The sequence below is a fragment of the Marmota marmota genome, unplaced genomic scaffold (genome assembly GCF_001458135.2).
Source record: "Marmota marmota marmota unplaced genomic scaffold, marMar, whole genome shotgun sequence".
NCBI lineage: Eukaryota > Metazoa > Chordata > Mammalia > Rodentia > Sciuridae > Marmota > Marmota marmota.
Genome location: NW_026000240.1, coordinates 13894302 through 13913143, shown reverse-complemented (window position 1 = coordinate 13913143; position 18842 = coordinate 13894302). Strand labels below are relative to the sequence as shown.

General features: G+C 41.9%; 1 protein-coding gene across 11 annotated transcripts in view; it reads left to right on the top strand.

The window, feature by feature from the left end:
- The window catches only part of Veph1 (ventricular zone expressed PH domain containing 1), a 256719-nt gene that overhangs the window by 102205 nt on the left and 135672 nt on the right, over window positions 1-18842 (top strand). For all 11 annotated transcript variants that reach the window (XM_048794148.1, XM_048794145.1, XM_048794142.1 and 8 more), the window contains one exon: window positions 2757-2977. In XM_048794148.1, coding sequence (XP_048650105.1) covers window positions 2757-2977 — 221 coding nt within the window. The remainder of the gene's footprint in view (window positions 1-2756; window positions 2978-18842) is intronic.

Here is an 18842-nt window from a genome sequence, read left to right as displayed (position 1 = left end):
ATATGTGTATATATATATATATATATATATATATATTCAACAAAATGAAATGATGGTGGAATGTCTGTTAAAAATACGAAAGAAGTATCTGATTCCAAAGCTGAGGAAGTTACCTGAAATGTGATATCACATTCTCAGTAGGACAAACAGCAAATAAAATGTCACTTCTCCTGTGTCCCTACCTCCTCTTACCTCCCTGTATCAGCAGGATTTTTGCAATTGTTTTGCAAACTTACAGAGAATGTTGGGCTTCAATTCTCAAACCTTGTTGGGCTCCATGTCACCTCTCTGGGTGTTCCTGATGACACTGGTTAACCCTAACTCCCCTTGTGTCCCCTCCAGCTTTGCTTGTCTTTGAGGACCTCTTCTCCAGCCAGCACGCTCTGTATTTCACAAAGGTGTTTAGCCTATTCTCTGTCTGCTTCATTCAGACAGTGGACTTTTTGTTCTTGTTCTTCAGTGCTGTTTTCCTAACTTCTAGAATGGGCCTGATATATGACAGAGACCCCCATATCCCACTTTTACATTTAAACAGAAAATAGAAAAAGTCCCTGGGATGTGTTGCATACCATGACTTCACATGGTATGCAAAAATATGTCTTGCAAAAATCTATTAGACCCAGGAGCATTCAAGGATCATCCTGCAAAACCTGACAACTATGTGAGCTCAAGTATGAAACGGGCTGTCAGGAACTTATTCCAAGGACCTTTATTTTTTAGTTACCTAATGCTGTTGTCCTTTAGTAAACAGATTTCTGTTCAGCTAGCTGCCCAGCTTGTGAAAGCACAAACCTTTGTATCACACACCAGTACGGGGTATTGTGCCCTAACAGGGCTCAAAAAATAATTTTAAAAGATTGACTGGCAGATATATCTCACTTCCCCAAGAGCTGTGCACCTGTGCAATCATACATGAAATCTTTGAAAATCAACTTAATCAATTTGTCCCGCAGTAAATATTTCTTGGAAAGCACAGAATTCCTTGGCAGCTGCTAAACTTCTTTTGAAGGTCACATTTTGTCACACAAGGCTTGCTTAAATCAGTGAACTGAGACAGACACACACTGGGTGTTGAATCTCTGGGCCCATTTCTGTGCCAGGCTGATGACTGCTGAATGAGAAGCAGTCTCTTTAGGAGACTGGACAGGCACAGCAGCCCAAGTTACCGGTGAAAGGAGGCACCTTGAGCCCCTCAAGGCCAGGACGGCTTACTCACCCATCTCACCCAGCGCCCAGCCCAGGCAGGTCACAGGCCTGCAGCATCTGGCTGGTGAGTAAAGCAAGAGGAAGCCAGGGATCACATGCAATCAGTCACTGAACAAGGTCCTGCAGTGAGAACATGGACACCAAGGGTCACTAGGGACACTTAGGGAGGAGGCGGGACAGGAGGTCTACTCTGAAGGAAATTAAAACTTTAAATGCAAGAACAAAGGGTAAAAGGAAATTCCAAATGGAAGAATGATTTAGACCTGTGCACCCATCCATTAGAAGGATTTTGAGTCTCAACCTCCAAAATATATGTATTTATAGTTATGTATGTTTTCTGATTCACCAGCATTATGAATTTTAAAAATATACACAAAGACTGAGATTTTAAAAGTGAACTGAAAGATAAAAATAAGCCATCCTTTCTTTTTTTTACTTATTTTTATTTACTTATTAATGATATATTGTTATTTCTGTTAAACACAGACTACATTTCAAATTATCTTTTTGATAATTTTGAATTATTTTGGCTACATTCTTGTCATGTGGAATCAGATCACGTTGGCTGATGAGTTTGAAAAGATGTGTCTCTGGGCTGGGGATGTGGCTCAAGCGGTAGCGCACTCGCCTGGCATGCGTGTGGCCCAGGTTCGATCCTAAGCACCACATACAAACAAAGATGTTGTGTCCGCCGATAACTAAAAAAAATAAATATTAAAATTCTCTCTCTCTCCCTCTCTCACTCTCTCTTAAAAAAAAAAAAAAAAGACTGTCTCAAAATTAAAAATAAAAAGGACTGGGGATGTGACTCAGTGGTAAAGTACCCTGGGTTCAATCTAAGGTACCCAAAAAAAAAAAAGAAAAAGTATAAAAAAAGAAAAGATGTGTCTCCTAATTGGCATTTTTGTTTGCTTTGCTTTTCATCTGTGCTATTAGAATTGCCTTTATTTCTTTGAAGGAACTTATTTCAGTTACTTGTGGGAGTTACTCAGTTAAAGATAGATAATATAATCTACTCATCCAATCAAGCATTTAAGAACTGTAGGAGGCTGAAAGACACTTACATAAACAGATGTGTGATAACACACTGTGGAAGGAGGCAGACCTTGCCCAACAGGGGTGTGTGGCCGACTCCTGACGTGTGAGTAGATGAGAGTGCCAGGGTCAAGGTTCATCTTGAGACCACTATCAGTGCCTCCTCCATGCAGGTGGAATAGCCAGTCCACCTGGGAGGGGTAGATGTGTGGGGTCAGATCATTAATGAGCTTGAGAGGTTTGACCTGGTGAGGGAGGCTAATAAGAATATTTGCATATTTTTTTAAGAAAAGAGCAACTGGGGCAAAGTTTTATTTTTAAAAAATTTTTTTTTCCTGGAAATTAGCAGGGGAAATGTAAAATCTCCAAGAAACTGATTCAGAGGAGCTGTGAATAGAATTTATTTAGCTGTAGCTAGCTCCTTCCAATGGCTTTCTGTAGAATTGTCACCTGCTATCCATGAGATTCCAATTTTCTTTTAAATTAGAAGCTCCCTTCCTCATTGCTCTTGGCAGGAGAGAGCCAGGAGCTGCCTGCTGTACCTGGTGAGCCAGCTGGCCAGCACGGAACATTCGTCCCACCACGTCCTGCTGTTGGAGATCAGGTGCATCACTGAGGCCTTCTCCGGCATCCTGGGCCCTCAGAGCAGAGACATCTTCCGCATGAGCAACAGCTTCGCCACCATTGCTGGGCTCCTTTCCCAACAACTAGAAACCTCCAGGGCCGGGAGTGGCAGGTGAGTGGGCTCCTGAATGCCCATCCCATGGGTTCCGGGGACCTCTGAGGGGGAGTTTAGAGGAAGGCACTTTCTTTTGGATTTCTGAGGCTTCCAAAGAAAGCCAAGCCCAGGTCTCAGGAGAGTCACTTCTAAGTAGATTAGGGCACTGGCCAGATTTTTCCTATCTTTGGAAACCAAATATAACAAAAAGATTTTAAGAGGTTTTCAAAATACAGTAAAGGAATAAGAATGTACTACAAATAATAATGTCATGTATCCCCCTCACTTGTTTATTCAACAAGCATTCTATAATGACCTACTTTGTAGCAGAAACAAGACAAACATAAAGAGACAGAGCTTGTTGCTTATGCCCACCACATTCACTGTCTGGTAGAGGAAATAAATATTTAAATAACTATAGGATGCAACTAGAGAGAATTGGAAGATTGTGCTAATTTAGGTGGATTCAAAGAATGTGGGGAGCATCGAGATGTGGGAAGCACTGATTTCTGCGTGGAAGAAAGAAGGGTGGAAGTTGAGCTCAGGAAAGGTTTCCAGAGAGGTAAAATTTTGAACTGAGCCTTAAAAGACAATCAGATTGTAGGAGGTTGTCTTTTGGGCAGCATGTGAGAAAGCATGGAACTTTCTAGAAACAGGCATCATTTTCGTATGACTGAGATGTATGTTACAAGAAAAGCAACATTTGGAGATGCTGATGAAGAGGCAAGCAGGGGCCAGGGGATGGTGGGCTGGACGTTACTTCCCCAGAAACTTGAATTTTATCATGTTGGCAATGAGGAGTCATTGTGGGGTTTGATGTGTGGCAGGATATGGTCAGAATTCATTTCAGGAAGCTCACTCTGGCCTCATACAGAGAAAATCTCAGGAAGAAGGAGACAGGAATCAGATCAAATGAGGGAAGGGCAGGAAAGTGTCCAGGGGTGCTGGCCAAGACAAAATTATTGATGATGGTGGTGAATGAGCTGTTAGTGATATGGCCGGGCTAGAGACAGCCTGCCTGGTATTTTAGAGTGGAAGATAATATGATGCCCAGGACCAGACTTTCAAGATTGCCTTTGAAAAAATAAGGAAGATCTTGTTCAGAAGAGGAAGTAGTTTTATATTGTTATGCTAAACTTTGAAGAAAGAAAGATTTGAAAATAACAAATATGCTATTTCATTAGATCTTCATGACCACCTTACAAAGCAAGAAGGGCAGATATCATTATTCCTATTTCATAGAAGAAGAAACAGGGCTCAGGGACAGGTTAAACATCTTCTCAATGTTACATACTGACTAGCTGACAGAGGGACTTCAGATGCTGTGCACTGGGAAGGTATTCAGTACTGGAGCAGAGGCAAGGTCCCTCTGAGACTAGCACCAAATATGTGAGGTTCCGGAATAATGAATAAAGCATTTCTAGCATGAAACAAGGATTTCAAAACCATGAGAAGCATTTTCACAAAATAGTGCATGTTTAGTCAAAAGAATGCAGTTTATAGCCACATGGTAAAGAGCCTGGAAATCCTAAGTGACACAAGATGCCATTTCTGCCCTCCAGGGGTTCACAAAATGAACAGAATTGGGGCAGAAGTGCATGTAGCAGGGTGTGGAGCAAGAGAGATGTGCTCACTCACCAGCAGCTGGGAAATTGGAGTATGTTTCACACCCCACCCACCCCCAGAAAAAAGAAGAAGAAGAAAGTGAAATTTAAGTTCATTTTCTATTTCTTGAGTATCTTCCAGGTGCCAGGCATTTCTTTAGGCACTAGGTTAAGTTGTGCAGGATGAATGAGAATTCCCTGGATAAGGGGAGAAATGGTGCTACAAGTACAGAGCACAGCCCATGCCAAAGCACGAGGGCTTCAAGAGAACCAAGTAGAAGTGGGAGGAGGGCAACTTGGACTCTGGTGTTCCTCCCTGGCTCCCCAGCAGCCAAAGTCATGAGTTCCCAGGAAACACAGGAGCTCTGGAGTCTCTCACGTCCCTCAGCATCAGTGGAGAGGGATCCAAGATGGCAGGCTGCATTTCCAGTGGTTTGACTCAAATTCAAGCAGTAGGAGTACTGCTCCTCAGCAGGTTGGGGAAAAGGGGAATTCACCAAAACTCAATATTGAACAATCAGAGTCTCATAGATACTCAGAAAGTTGGGTTCATTGAACAAAGAACAAGAAAGAGTACACTGGAGCCAAGCCAACTGAGACAGCAGTAGCAGCTCCCGTTCACTGCAGAGGGGAGGGAGAACCCAAACAGAGAAATGCAACAGACAAATCTGGAAGGGGAAAACCTGTAGAACAGAAAAGCAGCCTGAATGTAGCTGATCCAGAGGCTACACAGCAAATTGGCATTTGAAAAGTGCTCTGTTTCTCAGCTGGCAGTGGAGAGCTGAGGTGTGAGCTATCTTGAGGAAACCATGCTGCAGCTTGCTGTTGTTGGAGCCTGTGACATCATAGCAAATAATTGCAATACTGTCCTGGCAAGAACCTAGGGTGTACCTAGCAGAATGTGAGCAAAAAAAAAAAAGACACAGCTATTGTACGTAGGGGTATTTAAGTCAGAGATACTGAAAGGAGTGCAACTTGCTTTCACTTTGAGTCTGGTGACAAACATGACCAGCTGAAGAGGGTCAGGAAACTGAATAGGCAGCCATGATTGCACTCAGGGACAGAGCCCAAGAAGACTGTATTTGTGGGCAGTAGATCAAGGGAGACTTGTGGAGGGTTGGCTCCCTGGTCCTATGGTCAGAATTTTCAGGAGTCATCTTGCCGGAGTATGGCTGCAGCAGAATAATCAGGGGGGGTGACGAATAACTTGTGTATGTTGATACAGCAGGAGTAGGAGCCGTTTATTGCAGGACAGGAGCAGTATTTATACATTCCACACAGCTTATCTAATTAGCATAAACTAGATACATCAGTCAACCAATAAGGAATCTCCACACCTAATGGCTCGCTTTTGTTACTTTTCAAACCACTCCCTCTGGCATTTTGCCAGGCACCATCCAGACTTGTTTACGAACTTTAACATTCCCCTGACAAAATGCCAGGTGTTATTTTGACTTATTTACAGACTCTAACATTTCCCCCTTTTGTTTAATTTAAATAACGACCATAGTGGTTTTTACAGAAACACCATAAATAACCTGCCACAAACAGAAAGGGAGGATACAAAATGCCACAATACCAAGCCACTTGATGGCTCCATGCAAGAAGCCCTTGGAAAAATTATACCAGCAATGACACCATTTGCAAAGATACCGAGTTACAATTTGTTATAGATTACAGTTTGTTGTCTCAGTCCAGGTAAAGCAGTGTCTCAGTAGATTAACTCACAGTCCAGGTAAATTCTGCAGGCAGCTAGCTTAAATCACAGTCCAGGTAAGTTCTGCAGGCAACTAGCTTGATCCGAAGTCTCATCCAGTTTTCAGCAACACTGGAAATNGCAGCCGCCTCTCTGCTTCACGCACCCTCCGGTAACGAAAAGTATTTAGTAATAGCCTTTTGCAATTTCTTTCTTGATAATCCTTCCTCCTCTGAACTTTTTTCTTCTTTCTGACTAGAGTTCTTGGGCTTTTATCAACACATGCCCTAACTATTCTTGGTTCCACTGGGGTGCCTCTTTCCCTTATCAATTTACTTCTCACCCCTTCCATATTTTCATCACAAAAACAATACAATACACTGAGACAAAACAAGACACAAACATACTGTATCAATCTTCTCCATTTTCTCGAAATGGCCATTTTTCCTCTCGACCTGTCTAGGGACGAGCAGATTTGCTCCCGTCCTATCTTTGGACGGGCAGCTTTTTTTCGTCACTCACCCCCGAGTGTCCCGGGGCTCCCCGTAACGGGCCACCATCTGCCGGAGCCCGGCTGGCTGGGCAAAATAAGCGGAGGGGTGACGAATAACTTGTGTATTTGATACTGCAGGAGTAGGAGCCGTTTATTGCAGGACAGGAGCAGTATTTATACATTCCACACAGCTTATCTAATTAGCATAAACTAGATACATCAGTCAACCAATAAGGAATCTCCACACCTAATGGCTCGCTTTTGTTACTTTTCAAACCACTCCCTCTGGCATTTTGCCAGGCACCATCCAGACTTGTTTACGAACTTTAACATTCCCCTGACAAAATGCCAGGTGTTATTTTGACTTATTTACAGACTCTAACACATCTGAGATCCAGACTCTCAGCAAAGATCAGCATCTGCCCAGCCCTAGGGGGTGTTGTTCTAATCTCTTCAGAGCAGATACCATCCACCAAAATCTGTCAGGCCTAATTAGACCTAAGTCCTAGCTGCTGGAATTCCACACATAGAACTCTGCAACAGCCCTACCTGGGAATGCATTGATCTTGTTTGTGCAGACAACATTCCAATCTACAGTACTTCCCATTCCATCCTACCTTTATACTGGTGAGAGGGAAGCATGAAGCTATTTCAACCAACTTCAGTCTTAGGTCATTCCAACTAGCAGCTAGGTGAGCAAAAAAAAAAGGTATAACACCCCCCAGCCCCCACTGTCTCAAAGGGGTGCATAACCCAAGAAGAAAAAGAAAAGGTCGTAACCATCCATCCTCCTTGAAGTTGTGACCACCTCAGTGGAAACAATTCTTTCATTAAGACTTTTTTCTCTTTTTAATTTTTTGTTCTCTCTGTATGGACTCAAAGAGGGAATAAAAACCTTCCAAGATAAGCAGAAACTAAAAGAATTCATGACTACTAATTGGTTTCTCCAATTAGAAAAACATAAGCTAGAAGAATGGATTAAAAAACAATATCCAGCCAGGTGTAGTAATGCATGCCTGTAATCTCAGTGGCTTGGGAGGCTGAGGCAGGAGGATAGTGAGTTCAAAGCCAGCCTCAGCAAAAGCAAGGTGTTAAGCAACTCAATGAGATCCTGTCTCTAAATAAAATACATAAAAGGGCTGGGGATGTGGCTCAGTGGTCAAGTGCCACTGAGTTCAATCCCTGGTACCATAAATAAATAAATAAATAAATAAATAAATAAATAAATAAAGCCACCAATGTCCAAGTATATGTTGTTTGCAAGAGACTTCCCTTACAGGCATAGATAGCCAAAAGCTGAAAGTGAAAGGATGGAAATTTATATACCATGCAAATAGAGCCTGAAAAGAAGCAGGAGTAGCTACTCTCATTTTTGACAAAGCAGATTTCAAACCAAAAGTAATCATAAGTGACAAAGAAAGTCACTTCATAAAATTCAACCAGAAAATATGACAGTAGTAAATATTTGTGCCCCAAATGTTAGTGCACCTAATTACATAAAATATACACTACTTGAATTTAAGGTTTAGATAGAACCCTGCACAGAATAATGGGTGATCTCATCACATCTCTCTCACCAATAAATAGATAATTCAGACATAAACTCAGTAAAGACTCCTACAAACTAAAAAATTTATAAATCAAATGGACTTAATAGACATCTATAAAATATTTCATTCAATGATAGATGAATTCATTTTCTTCTCACCTGCTCATGAAAACTTCTCCAACATAGAATATATTTTATGTCAGAAAGAAATTCTTATCAAATACAAAAAAAAGATATAATAAACATACAATTCCATGTATCTTATCTGATCATAATAGGATGAAGTTAGGAATCATCATCAACAACAGAAATCTATAGAAACTATAACAAATGGAGATTGAATGATACACTTTTGAATGATGAGTGGGTGATAGAAGAAATCGGGTAAGAATTAAAAATTAATAGAATCAAATGAGAAGAGTAATACAATATAGAAGAACCTCTGGGACAATAGTAAGTCAGTTCTAAGAGGAAAATTCAATAACTATAAGGGCCCACATAAGAAAATCAGATCCCAAAAAAATGACATAATGAAGTATCTCAGTACCCTTGAAAAACAAAAACAAATTACAAAACCAGTAATAGGAAAGAAATAAGATCAGAACTGATATCAATAAAATAGAGAATAAAAAATATAAAGGATCAATAAAATGAAGAATTTGGTTCTTTGAAAAGGTAAACAAGTTTGATAAACCACTGGACAAACTAACCAAGACAAGAGAAGACCCAAATTGATAAAAATAGGAGAAATCACCACAGAAAGACATCACAGAGATAATTTGGGACTGTGTGAAAACAATAAATTAGAAAATCTAGAAGAAATGGGCACATTTCTAGACACATATGACATGCTGATATTGAATCAAATGGACATAGAAAACCTAAACAGACCCATAACTAGCAATGAGATGGAGACAGTAATAGAAACCACTTCCAACAAAGGAAAGCCCAGGACCAGATAGATTCTCAGCAGAGCTCACCAGACATTTAAAGAAGAGTTAATGCCAATACTTCTCAAATTATTCTATGAAATAGGAAGGAATGAAACACTTCCAAATTCATTCTATGAAGCCAGTATCAAGAACACGTCAAGGAAAGAAAACTACATTCCAATATCCCTGATGAACTCAGATGCAAAAATTCTTAATAAAACAATAGCAAATCATGTTTAACAACATATTAAGAGTATAAGTCATGACCAAGTTGGTTTTATCCCATTGTTAAGGATTGTTTAACCTATGCAAATCAATAAAGGCAATTCACCACATAAATAGAGTTAAGGACAAAAATCACAAGTCATCTCAATAAATGCAGATAAAACCTTCAACAAAATTTAGTACCTTTTCATGATGATGAATGATGATGATGATGATGATGAAGAAGAAGAAGAAACAACAACAACTAGGGATAGAAGGAACCTACCTCAGCATCATAAAGGATCTAACAAACCCAAAAACAAAATCATAGTGAATGAGAAAAAATTAAAGTATTTCCTTTAAAGAAGGAACAAGACAAGGATTTCTCTCTTACCACTTCTTTTCAATATAGTACTAGATTTCTATCCAGAGCAATCAGGCAAGAGAAGGAAATAGAAAGAATAAAAGTGGGAAAGAAAGGAGTCAAATTATCACTGCTTTTAGATGATATGGTCCTACACTTAGAAGATCCAAAAAGAGCCACCAGAAGACTACTAATAAACAAATTCAGCAAAGTAGCAGGTTATGAAATCAACATACAATAACACTAGTAATGAATCTTCAGAGGAAAAAAAAAACCCATTCACAATATCCTCAAAAAATATAATATAAAATGAGGTACTTAGAAATAAATCTAATCATGGAGGTAAAAGGCCTCTGCAATGAAAACTTAGAACACTGCAGAAAGACATTAGAGAAAATAAAAGAAGATGGAAAGGCCTCCCATGTTCATGGACAGGAAGAATTAATATTGTTAAAATGGCCATACTATCAAAAGCAATATACAGATTCAATACAATCCTCATCAAAATACTGATGACATTCTTCACAGAACTAGGGGGGAAAAACAGTCTTAAAATTCATTGGGCAAAATAAAAGACTCAGAATAGCCAAAACAATTCTAGGACAAAAAAGCAATGTCGGAGGCATCACTTCAAATTCTACTAAAGAGCTATAGTAACAAAAACTGCTGCAGACACATAGACCAATGGTACAGAATAGAAGAAATAGAGGCAAACCACACAAATGTAGTCATCTGATCCTTAGCAAAGTTTACAAACATACTTGGGATAAAATACAGCCTCTTTAACAAACAAATGGTTCTGACACAACTGGTTCTCCATATGTAGAAGAATGAGACTAGACCCTTATCTCTTATCCTGCACAAAAATAAACTCAAAATGGATCAAAGACTTTGGAATTAGACCAGAAACTATGCAACTTCTAGTAGAAAACATAGGGTCAACACTACAGCAAATAGGCACAGGGAACAACTTTCTCAATAGAACCTGTAGGAAATAATGCCAAGAGTTAACAAGTAGGATGGCATCAAATTGAAAATCTTCTGAACAGCAAAGGAAACAATTAGTAATGTGAAGAGAGAACCCACAAAACGGGATAAAATCTTTACTAGCTACTCTTCTGATAGCGGATTAATATCCAGAATATAAAAAGAACTCAAAAAATCACCAAAAATCCAAATTACCTAATTAATAAATGGGCAAATGAACTAAACAGACACTTCTCAAGAAGAAATACATTTAGCCAACAAATATATGGAAAAAATGTCAACATCATTAGCAGTTAGGGAACTGCTAATCACAACTACACTGAGATTTTATCTCACTCTGCTCAGAATGACAGCCATCAAGAATGCAAACCATAATACATCCTGGAGAGGACGTGAAGAAAAAGGAGCAATTTTACACTGTTGATAGCACTGTAAATTAATATAATCACTATGGCAAATCAATATGGAACTTCCTCCAAAGAATAGGAATGGAACCATTCTATGACCCAGGTATCTGCTCTTCAGTATTTATCCTAAAGAACTGAAGTCAGCGTGCTACAGTGATCCAATCACACCCATGTTTATAGCAGCACAATTCAAACAGTGAAACTATGGAACCAACCATTCATCCAATCAATGAAAATGAGACACACACACACACACACACACACACAGACACACAATGGAGTTTTATTCATAAAGAAGAGTGAAATTATGTCATTTGAAGGAACATAAATGGGGCTTGAGAATATTATGTTAAGGAAAATAAGCCAAACTCAGAAAGTCAAGGTTAGTTTGTTTTCTCCTATATGTGGAAACTAGTGAGGAAAAAAGAAAGTTGGGAGAGCATGTCTCATGAAAATCAAAGGGAGATCAGTAGAGTAGAGGGAAGGGACTATGGGAGACAGGAGAGGAGGAACTGGGAAGTATGAGTGAACAATATTGGCCAAATTACACATTATACGCATGTGTGACTATATATCCAGAAATCCCACCATTATGTATAATTATAATATAGCAACAAGATACATTGAAAAAATACAAGGTTTGAGTATGTGACCCAGACTAAGGAAGAATAATTTGTTTCAATGTGGCTGAAGCAAGTCCCTCGGGGCAATCAGGGGTACGCTGGGAGAATAAACTGAAAATTAGGTCAGAAGCAGATTATCACAGCTTATGCGCTGTCAGAAGCAAGGGGCTTGCTCTCTAGGCCACGTGGAGGCTTGGAAAAATTCTAATCCAGGGAATGCTGACAGCTCCGGCCACAGTAATTAGCAGATAGGACACATTTAATAAGTACTTCTTTACCAAAGAAACCGGTGACTGGGGAGTGAGTCCCACCGGGGAGCACGCAGTGGACCTGGCTGGAGCAGCAGGCCACGAGGCAGATGCCAGGATGCCGGGGCTGCAGCCTCCACAGGCCCCGAGGGAGGCCTGGGCAGAGTTGGTGGCGGGAGCCTCAGAAGTCGGACAGGTCACTGCCGTGAGAAAGCACCGCATCCTGAGGAAGCCATCACCCAGGGAGGTAGTGAAGCCAAGGGGAGCAAAAGGGAGCAAAACCCAGAGGTCTCGGAAGAGGATGCCCGAGAGGAGGGGAGCCATGTGGCAGAGCCTGGCTGCCCCTGAGCACTGCGTGTTGTCTGAAAAAAAGGCTGCAGTGGGTCATCGCCATTGGCCAGGAGAAGACAAGCTGCCCTGTCTCCTTCTCTCAACAGCATAGTATGGATGGAGCATGTATAAATTTATCGTCACCTGGTTCCATGTATAGATGCCCATATGCTGGGGTTTCTCCATCTTGGTGCCATCGATACTCAGACTAGATAATCCGTGGTGGTGGGGCTGCCCTCTGCATTGTGGAACATCTACCAGCAATGCTGGCCTCTACCCATTAGATGCTGGTAGCAGCAGCCACTCTCAGTTGTGACATTGCCACATGTCCTATAGGAGAAAAACTATCCCCAAGTGAAGAACTACTTCTGTCTATACCTACACCATTAAAAAATGGCATTTTCACAGATCCACAGTGTACCTAGTAACAAGCAAAGCATGCCAGTGTCTGAGAGTCTGTATCAACCACAAAGGCCCTGATGCGATTGCTGAACTGTGGCGCCATCTGCACAGCTGGGGGAGGGGGGCATGTATTGTGTGCACAGTCCAATAAGCCTGCCTCCTTCCACCGGCTGGCACCAGTCAGGGAGGGCTCCAGCTCATATCCTGACCACTGGGCCATCTGTTCTCACAAACACAAGGCTCTTAATGGGCAACACATTATCTCTTAGATTGTGTGTGTGTGTGTGTGTGTGTGTGTGTGTGGTGTGTGCGTGTAAAAGGTTTATACAAATGAAAAATATGTGAGAGAAGGATGTGACATTAGGCTACTGTCAGGAAAATTGATCCTTAGTAGCCCCAATCCAATCAGCAACAGTCGATTTTCTCATGGAAAGAATGTAGGAGATAAGTGGATAAAAGCAAAACATTTCACTATCAGAATTTGAGTCTGCATGTATGAGATCACATTTAAGTTCTCCTTCCTTTGCTATTTTTTGGAGAGTGGGGGGAGAAAGAGCAAAAAGCTGAGGTCACCACCACAGTCACCTCAGCCTCTCCATTTAGAGTTCTTCTCTGGGCAGCGCTCACTGTCAATTTCCTTCTGATGGATTGTAATTATTCTGTGGGAACCTCGAAATGCCAGTGTGGACAGCCAGCCTTTTGTGTCAACTGCTCATCCTCTCTGGGATGGTTGCTAAGGCTTCTGTCCCAAAATCTCTTCCCTGAAAAGCCTTCACTGTGACCACGTAACTCCAGTCACTTTAATCTGTGCCCCCAAAGCAGAAAGGTCTAAGCTTTTGTCTCAAGCATACAGCACAATCTGAGCCTTACAATTAAAGGGAAAATGAATAAGTAAAGAGAGCCAGAAAGAAAATTAAAGATGATAAAATTCAAAACAGATGTCATCTAATTTACAAATCTGACACACAGCTCAGCAGGCCAGATTTTGGACTTCAGGCCAAAACTACAAGACTATCAAAAGAAAAACAATTAGCATCCTAGAGAGAATGAAAACCTAAGCCGAAGAGATTTTCTTGTGCCAAATGATCCTGAATAAACTGAGGGAGTTTTATAAGAAGTGCCAGGTGAGAGCACTTGCCTTTCCTCTGTTCTCTGCTGTAAAAGAATCTGTATATCTAAATAAAACCAACAGAGGCTAAAAGACAGGATGTTGTCAAGGGAAGCATTTACAATTTGAAATTAATTCAGGAGAATTAAAAGGGGTACAACAGCAATGTGACTTGATAAGAAGGTGCTGGGACAGGAAGAGATTTGCTCCTTTTGAAACTGGGAAAGCCCTATTTTGCCTGCTGGGCAGGACTTAGCCATTCTTAATCACTGGGCTGGTTGTCTGCCAGGATCCCCGGAAGCTGGGGAAGGAGAGGGTGAGCTCCTGGCAATGGTGTGACTGGTGGTTACTCAGTCAAGTGACCATTCGCTAGAAGACACCTTTTCCAAATGGATGTGGGGCCAGGGATGCTGCTCTAATCAGGCACCCTCAGAAGGGGACACTGTGCCTCAGGTCTCTCAGGAGGAGGTCAGGACCAGGCCCCACATGGGATAGGAACTTTGAGGGATTGAAATTGTGGGGAAGAAAGCAGAGTTAGGGAAATAGAATAAAAGAATCCAGAAAAGACAGGGAGAGAGGAGGAACTACAGAGGAGAAGAGGAAAGGTCCCTGAATGCAGCCCCCAGGCCCAGTCCTGGTGCTGGGGCGAGGGCAGGGGTGACAACTCTCTCATTTCTAGCTTTCAGACCCTGAACAAAGACATAGAGGGGAAAAAAATTCCTTACTAGAAAACCTTAAGATAAACCTTTCACTGGTTTAGGTTGGATTAGGTGGGTGATAGGTCTTCTGCAGTTTTAGTGGCAAGGAAGATCATGATGGTGGGATTGTTTCTGAGAATCATGCCTGAAAAGAAAAAAAATGGAAGATAAATTTAGAGTCAAAACCAATATGGTAGACGTAAAACTGACTTCAGTACAATTGAAGGAGATGACACAGGGAAGGAAAGAAACCAAACAGAGTGTGGGGGGAGAAGGAAGGGAAATGGAACAAGATTAAAATGTGCATGGGAGGATGACCTCAGGAATCTTTCCTCCTTGGAAAGCTCCGTAGTTTTGGTCTTTCCCAAATTGCATGCAATGAACATCAAAAATGGATCCCATGGTAGAGCCAGGGATTTGATTCAGTGTGTGGTCCTACTGTGCGGTTTATAAAAACCCTTTCTTAGAAAAGTTCTATGAGACCTTTGTAACCCATCATTCCAGGATTTCCCTCTTGACATCCTGGAAATCACATTAGAACACAACCTGCCTTGACACAGTCCCCAAGACACAGCCACAGAGCTGGAGAGTGGTGGCTCTTCCCTGCGGCCAAGACAGAAATCAAGAGGACAGTAGATCACCTTGTCTTCAGCTTTGCAAAGAAGATTGCTGTAGGTCTGACTGAACTCAAAGCAGCCTCCACCCCAAGGCAGATCCTGTGGAAGGGACCTCGCCCACATTCTCCCTAACCCTCACAATGATAGTCCTTGAACACCCTTCAAGATTGTAGAGGCTTTGCATTAAAGCAAAGCAAAGTAACTAGTAGAAAGGCAGGCACAGTAATGTTCTCTGCCCAAGCCCCACTCGATTTCTATGCCCGTGGCAATTTCTGGAGACTCAATGGCTAAATACCCAGGCATGAATTCCTTCCATTTCTTCCTTGAGCCTGGTCCACTGGATCTCAAATTTTCACATGGATGAGAGTCACAGTGTTCACAGAGCTTCGTGTACACTCCAGAGTGGCCTTTGCCTATTCCTACCAAAAACAGGACCCTGCTAACCTTTTCCATTACCTTCTAGAAGGCCCTCTTCACCGCTGTCTTCCCATGGGAGGCTGCGACTCTCCACAGCTTCAGTGGGTACCACTTGCCCTGAGGCCTCCCTACCCCCATTCTTGCCCCTGGTCCTCCTTCCCTCTGGACCTGCTCCTGCAATCCCACCCAAAGCACTAAGTATCTTTGTGCTCTCTACTCTCTCTGCACTTGGAGAGCTGGTCTTCAGAGGACATGCAGTCTCTAAAGTGCTTATAAGAACTGGCACTCTTTAAAGCAAGATGTGTTTATACAAAGAGCCCATTGAGGGTGTGAGAGTGAGTGTCGGCTCAGGGAATATGCGCAGGTTGCTCGGGATCATTGTTTACAGCATGTGATGCTCTGGTCAACAGTGCCCCCTCTTAGGAAAATATTGAATGTCATTTGGTCCCACCAAGGTAACTTTTCAGAATGAAATCAGAGTTTTAATAAGAAACCAGTATATCCTCTCAATCTAGACAGGTGGTCACTTGTATGAAAAGAAAACCCTGACCAGAGAGAAAACCCTGGCAGCAGAGAGGCTGTTGTCAGTGCCCAGAGCATGGGGAAGGGTGAGCCAGCTCTGGTGCCTGCTTCTTCCCCAAGAGATTAAGTGTGACATGTGGTACCACTTATGTTCCATCTGTTGTCCTTCCTTACCAGCATTCAGGGTGATGGGAGGTCTTGAGAGGTATTTCAGGAATTCCTTGATCAGGACCATGTGGGTGGGAGACATCATTATCAGCTTTGGAGACAGCGGAGCCCCAGGAGCCCCTAGGAGCAGCCAGTGACAGGAGGGAGGGGAGGCCCTGTGGCGAGCAGTGTATTGCGGCTTCCCCAGAGCTGCAGGCCCCTTGTGCGGAGTGCAGCAGTGTCCAAGGCGCAGGACAATACAGAAAAGGAACACAAGCTTTGTCAGGCTCCCATGGCCATCTGTCATAGTGACCACATTCATGTCATTTCCTGAGTTTTGATCATCCCTTCAGTCCGATCTAAAAGAAGGTGCCAAAATTCATTTTCTAATCAACATGAAGGTGTTCCACAGGTTGTTGCTCGGACATAGTAGGGTGCAAGAATTCTATTACCAGTCCTGTAATATGTGCTTCTTATTCTTGAGGTAGATTAAGATGCAGCCTGGGAGCCACCCCTTCTGAGAGGCAATGTGGGTGAGATCCCTGGAGCTCTGGGACCCTTGCTTTTGATGCTGGGTTGACTAGTGACCCTCAGGAAGTTGCTCCACACCTCTGTACCTGTTTTCTCATCTGTGAATGGAATAGTAATAGGCCTGCCTTGCTCGATTGTGTGAGAAGTAATTTGTGTGCAGTAGACCCCCTTATCTGCAGAAGATATGTTCCAAAACCCCCAGTGCAGGCCTAAAACACTAGATAGTACTTAAACTATGTTTTTTATTATGTACATATCTATGATAAACTTTAATCAATAAATTAGGTGCAGTAGAAAATTAATAATTAATAACAAAATAGAATACAGAAATACTGTATTAACAGTATACTGTAACAAACGTTATATGAATGTGGTTTCTCTCTCTCCCCCTATCAGAATATTTTATTTTACTTTTTCATGTAAAAGAAGTCCTTTATGGCAAATCAAAATTGCCAACATCACTCTTTGGCTTATTCAAATTGCCAGCATCACTACTCTTTGTGCTTTGGAACCATTGTTAGGTAAAAACACGGTTATTAAACACAAGAGCTGAGATACACAATGATTGGTCTGGTAATCAGACAGCTACTAAGTAACCAACAGGCGAGTAGTATATATAACATGGACACTCTGGACACAGGGATGATTCCTGCCCTGTGTGGAATGGAGCAGGATAGTGCACGATTTCTTCATGCTGCTCAGATCATACTCCATTTAATACTTATGGATACTTTGTTTCTGGAATTTTACATTTAATATTGCAGAAAACTTAAACCTTAGAAATCACTGAAGATGAGGGAATACTAATGCACTGGATTTAGAACATTGCCTGAGCAGAGAAAGCCCACAGTAAATATTAACTATGGACATTAGTTCTCTTTTCCAGGTGGATATTATAATAAATGAGTATACTTAGGCCAGAACTATCCATAGCTCAGTGCCCTTCTGAAACCAACATCTTACCAGGCTGCGACTACATTATTACAGAAATTGGAAACAAGAGAATAAGAGCTTAGAACTTTTATATAGGATGATGTTGCTACAATACCCAAGTGTATGACCAGTACACATTCCATATCTTGTTCTATTCATCTCTGGAAATTTATTTTTACTGGTCTTTACAAAAATATTGGTCTTTGAAATATGAAAATTTTAAAAAAAATAATTGTTTACCACAGGCATTAGATCCTACACACAGTTTAGCCTGGACAAATCTAGAATGCTCTCCTATCTAACATTTCACTCCAAACTTTGCCTTGAGACCTAAAGGAAAGAGGTGTAATAAATAAAAGGTGAGGAACACACCCCATCTCAGCCATGCATAAAGTGTTGGAGGCAAGAGTTCCTAATATTCTTCATATTTATCAGAAGGCAAAGGTGGCTTTTTATGAAGACAGTGAATAGCCTTTTCTACAGGTAAATGCTGAGTTCTGGGTGGACTGGGAATAGGATCACAGGGTTTCCTGTGGGCTCTCTTTCCCACTCGGGCCCTGGTGTGTTTGTGATAACTTATATCCCTCCATTTCTGGGTCCCTGTTTCTACCTCCTGAAAGTGGTTATAGGGGCCATATTGGAGGTGAGCACTGTGAGAGGGAGTGTCTAAAAGGAAAGGGACTATTTCCCTGTTCCTCTGGTGTCTCTTGCAGAAACCGATGGTGCTCTGATTGCTGTCTCCTCACTGCCAGCCCCTCACCTGCCCCTGTTCCCTGGCAATGGAGTGAGTGGGCCTTGACCAAGAAGCACACGCAGCCTGTGCAGTTCCCACCTCGACTCAAGGTGTGTGGTGACATCACCACCCACTTTTTCATAGTTTACAAAATGCTTTTGCAACTTGTGCCATACCCTGATGGTGTTTTGTTAGAATGGGACAGCCTTCTGTAAGGGCCCACTCACCCGAGTGCTCATTGTAGACTCAGGGATCTTGGCTAAAGATTTAGGTGCACCTGCTAAAGCCTTGAGTGCATTTATCAGTAGCAAAAATCAAAAAGGTCCCTTTTCCTGGGG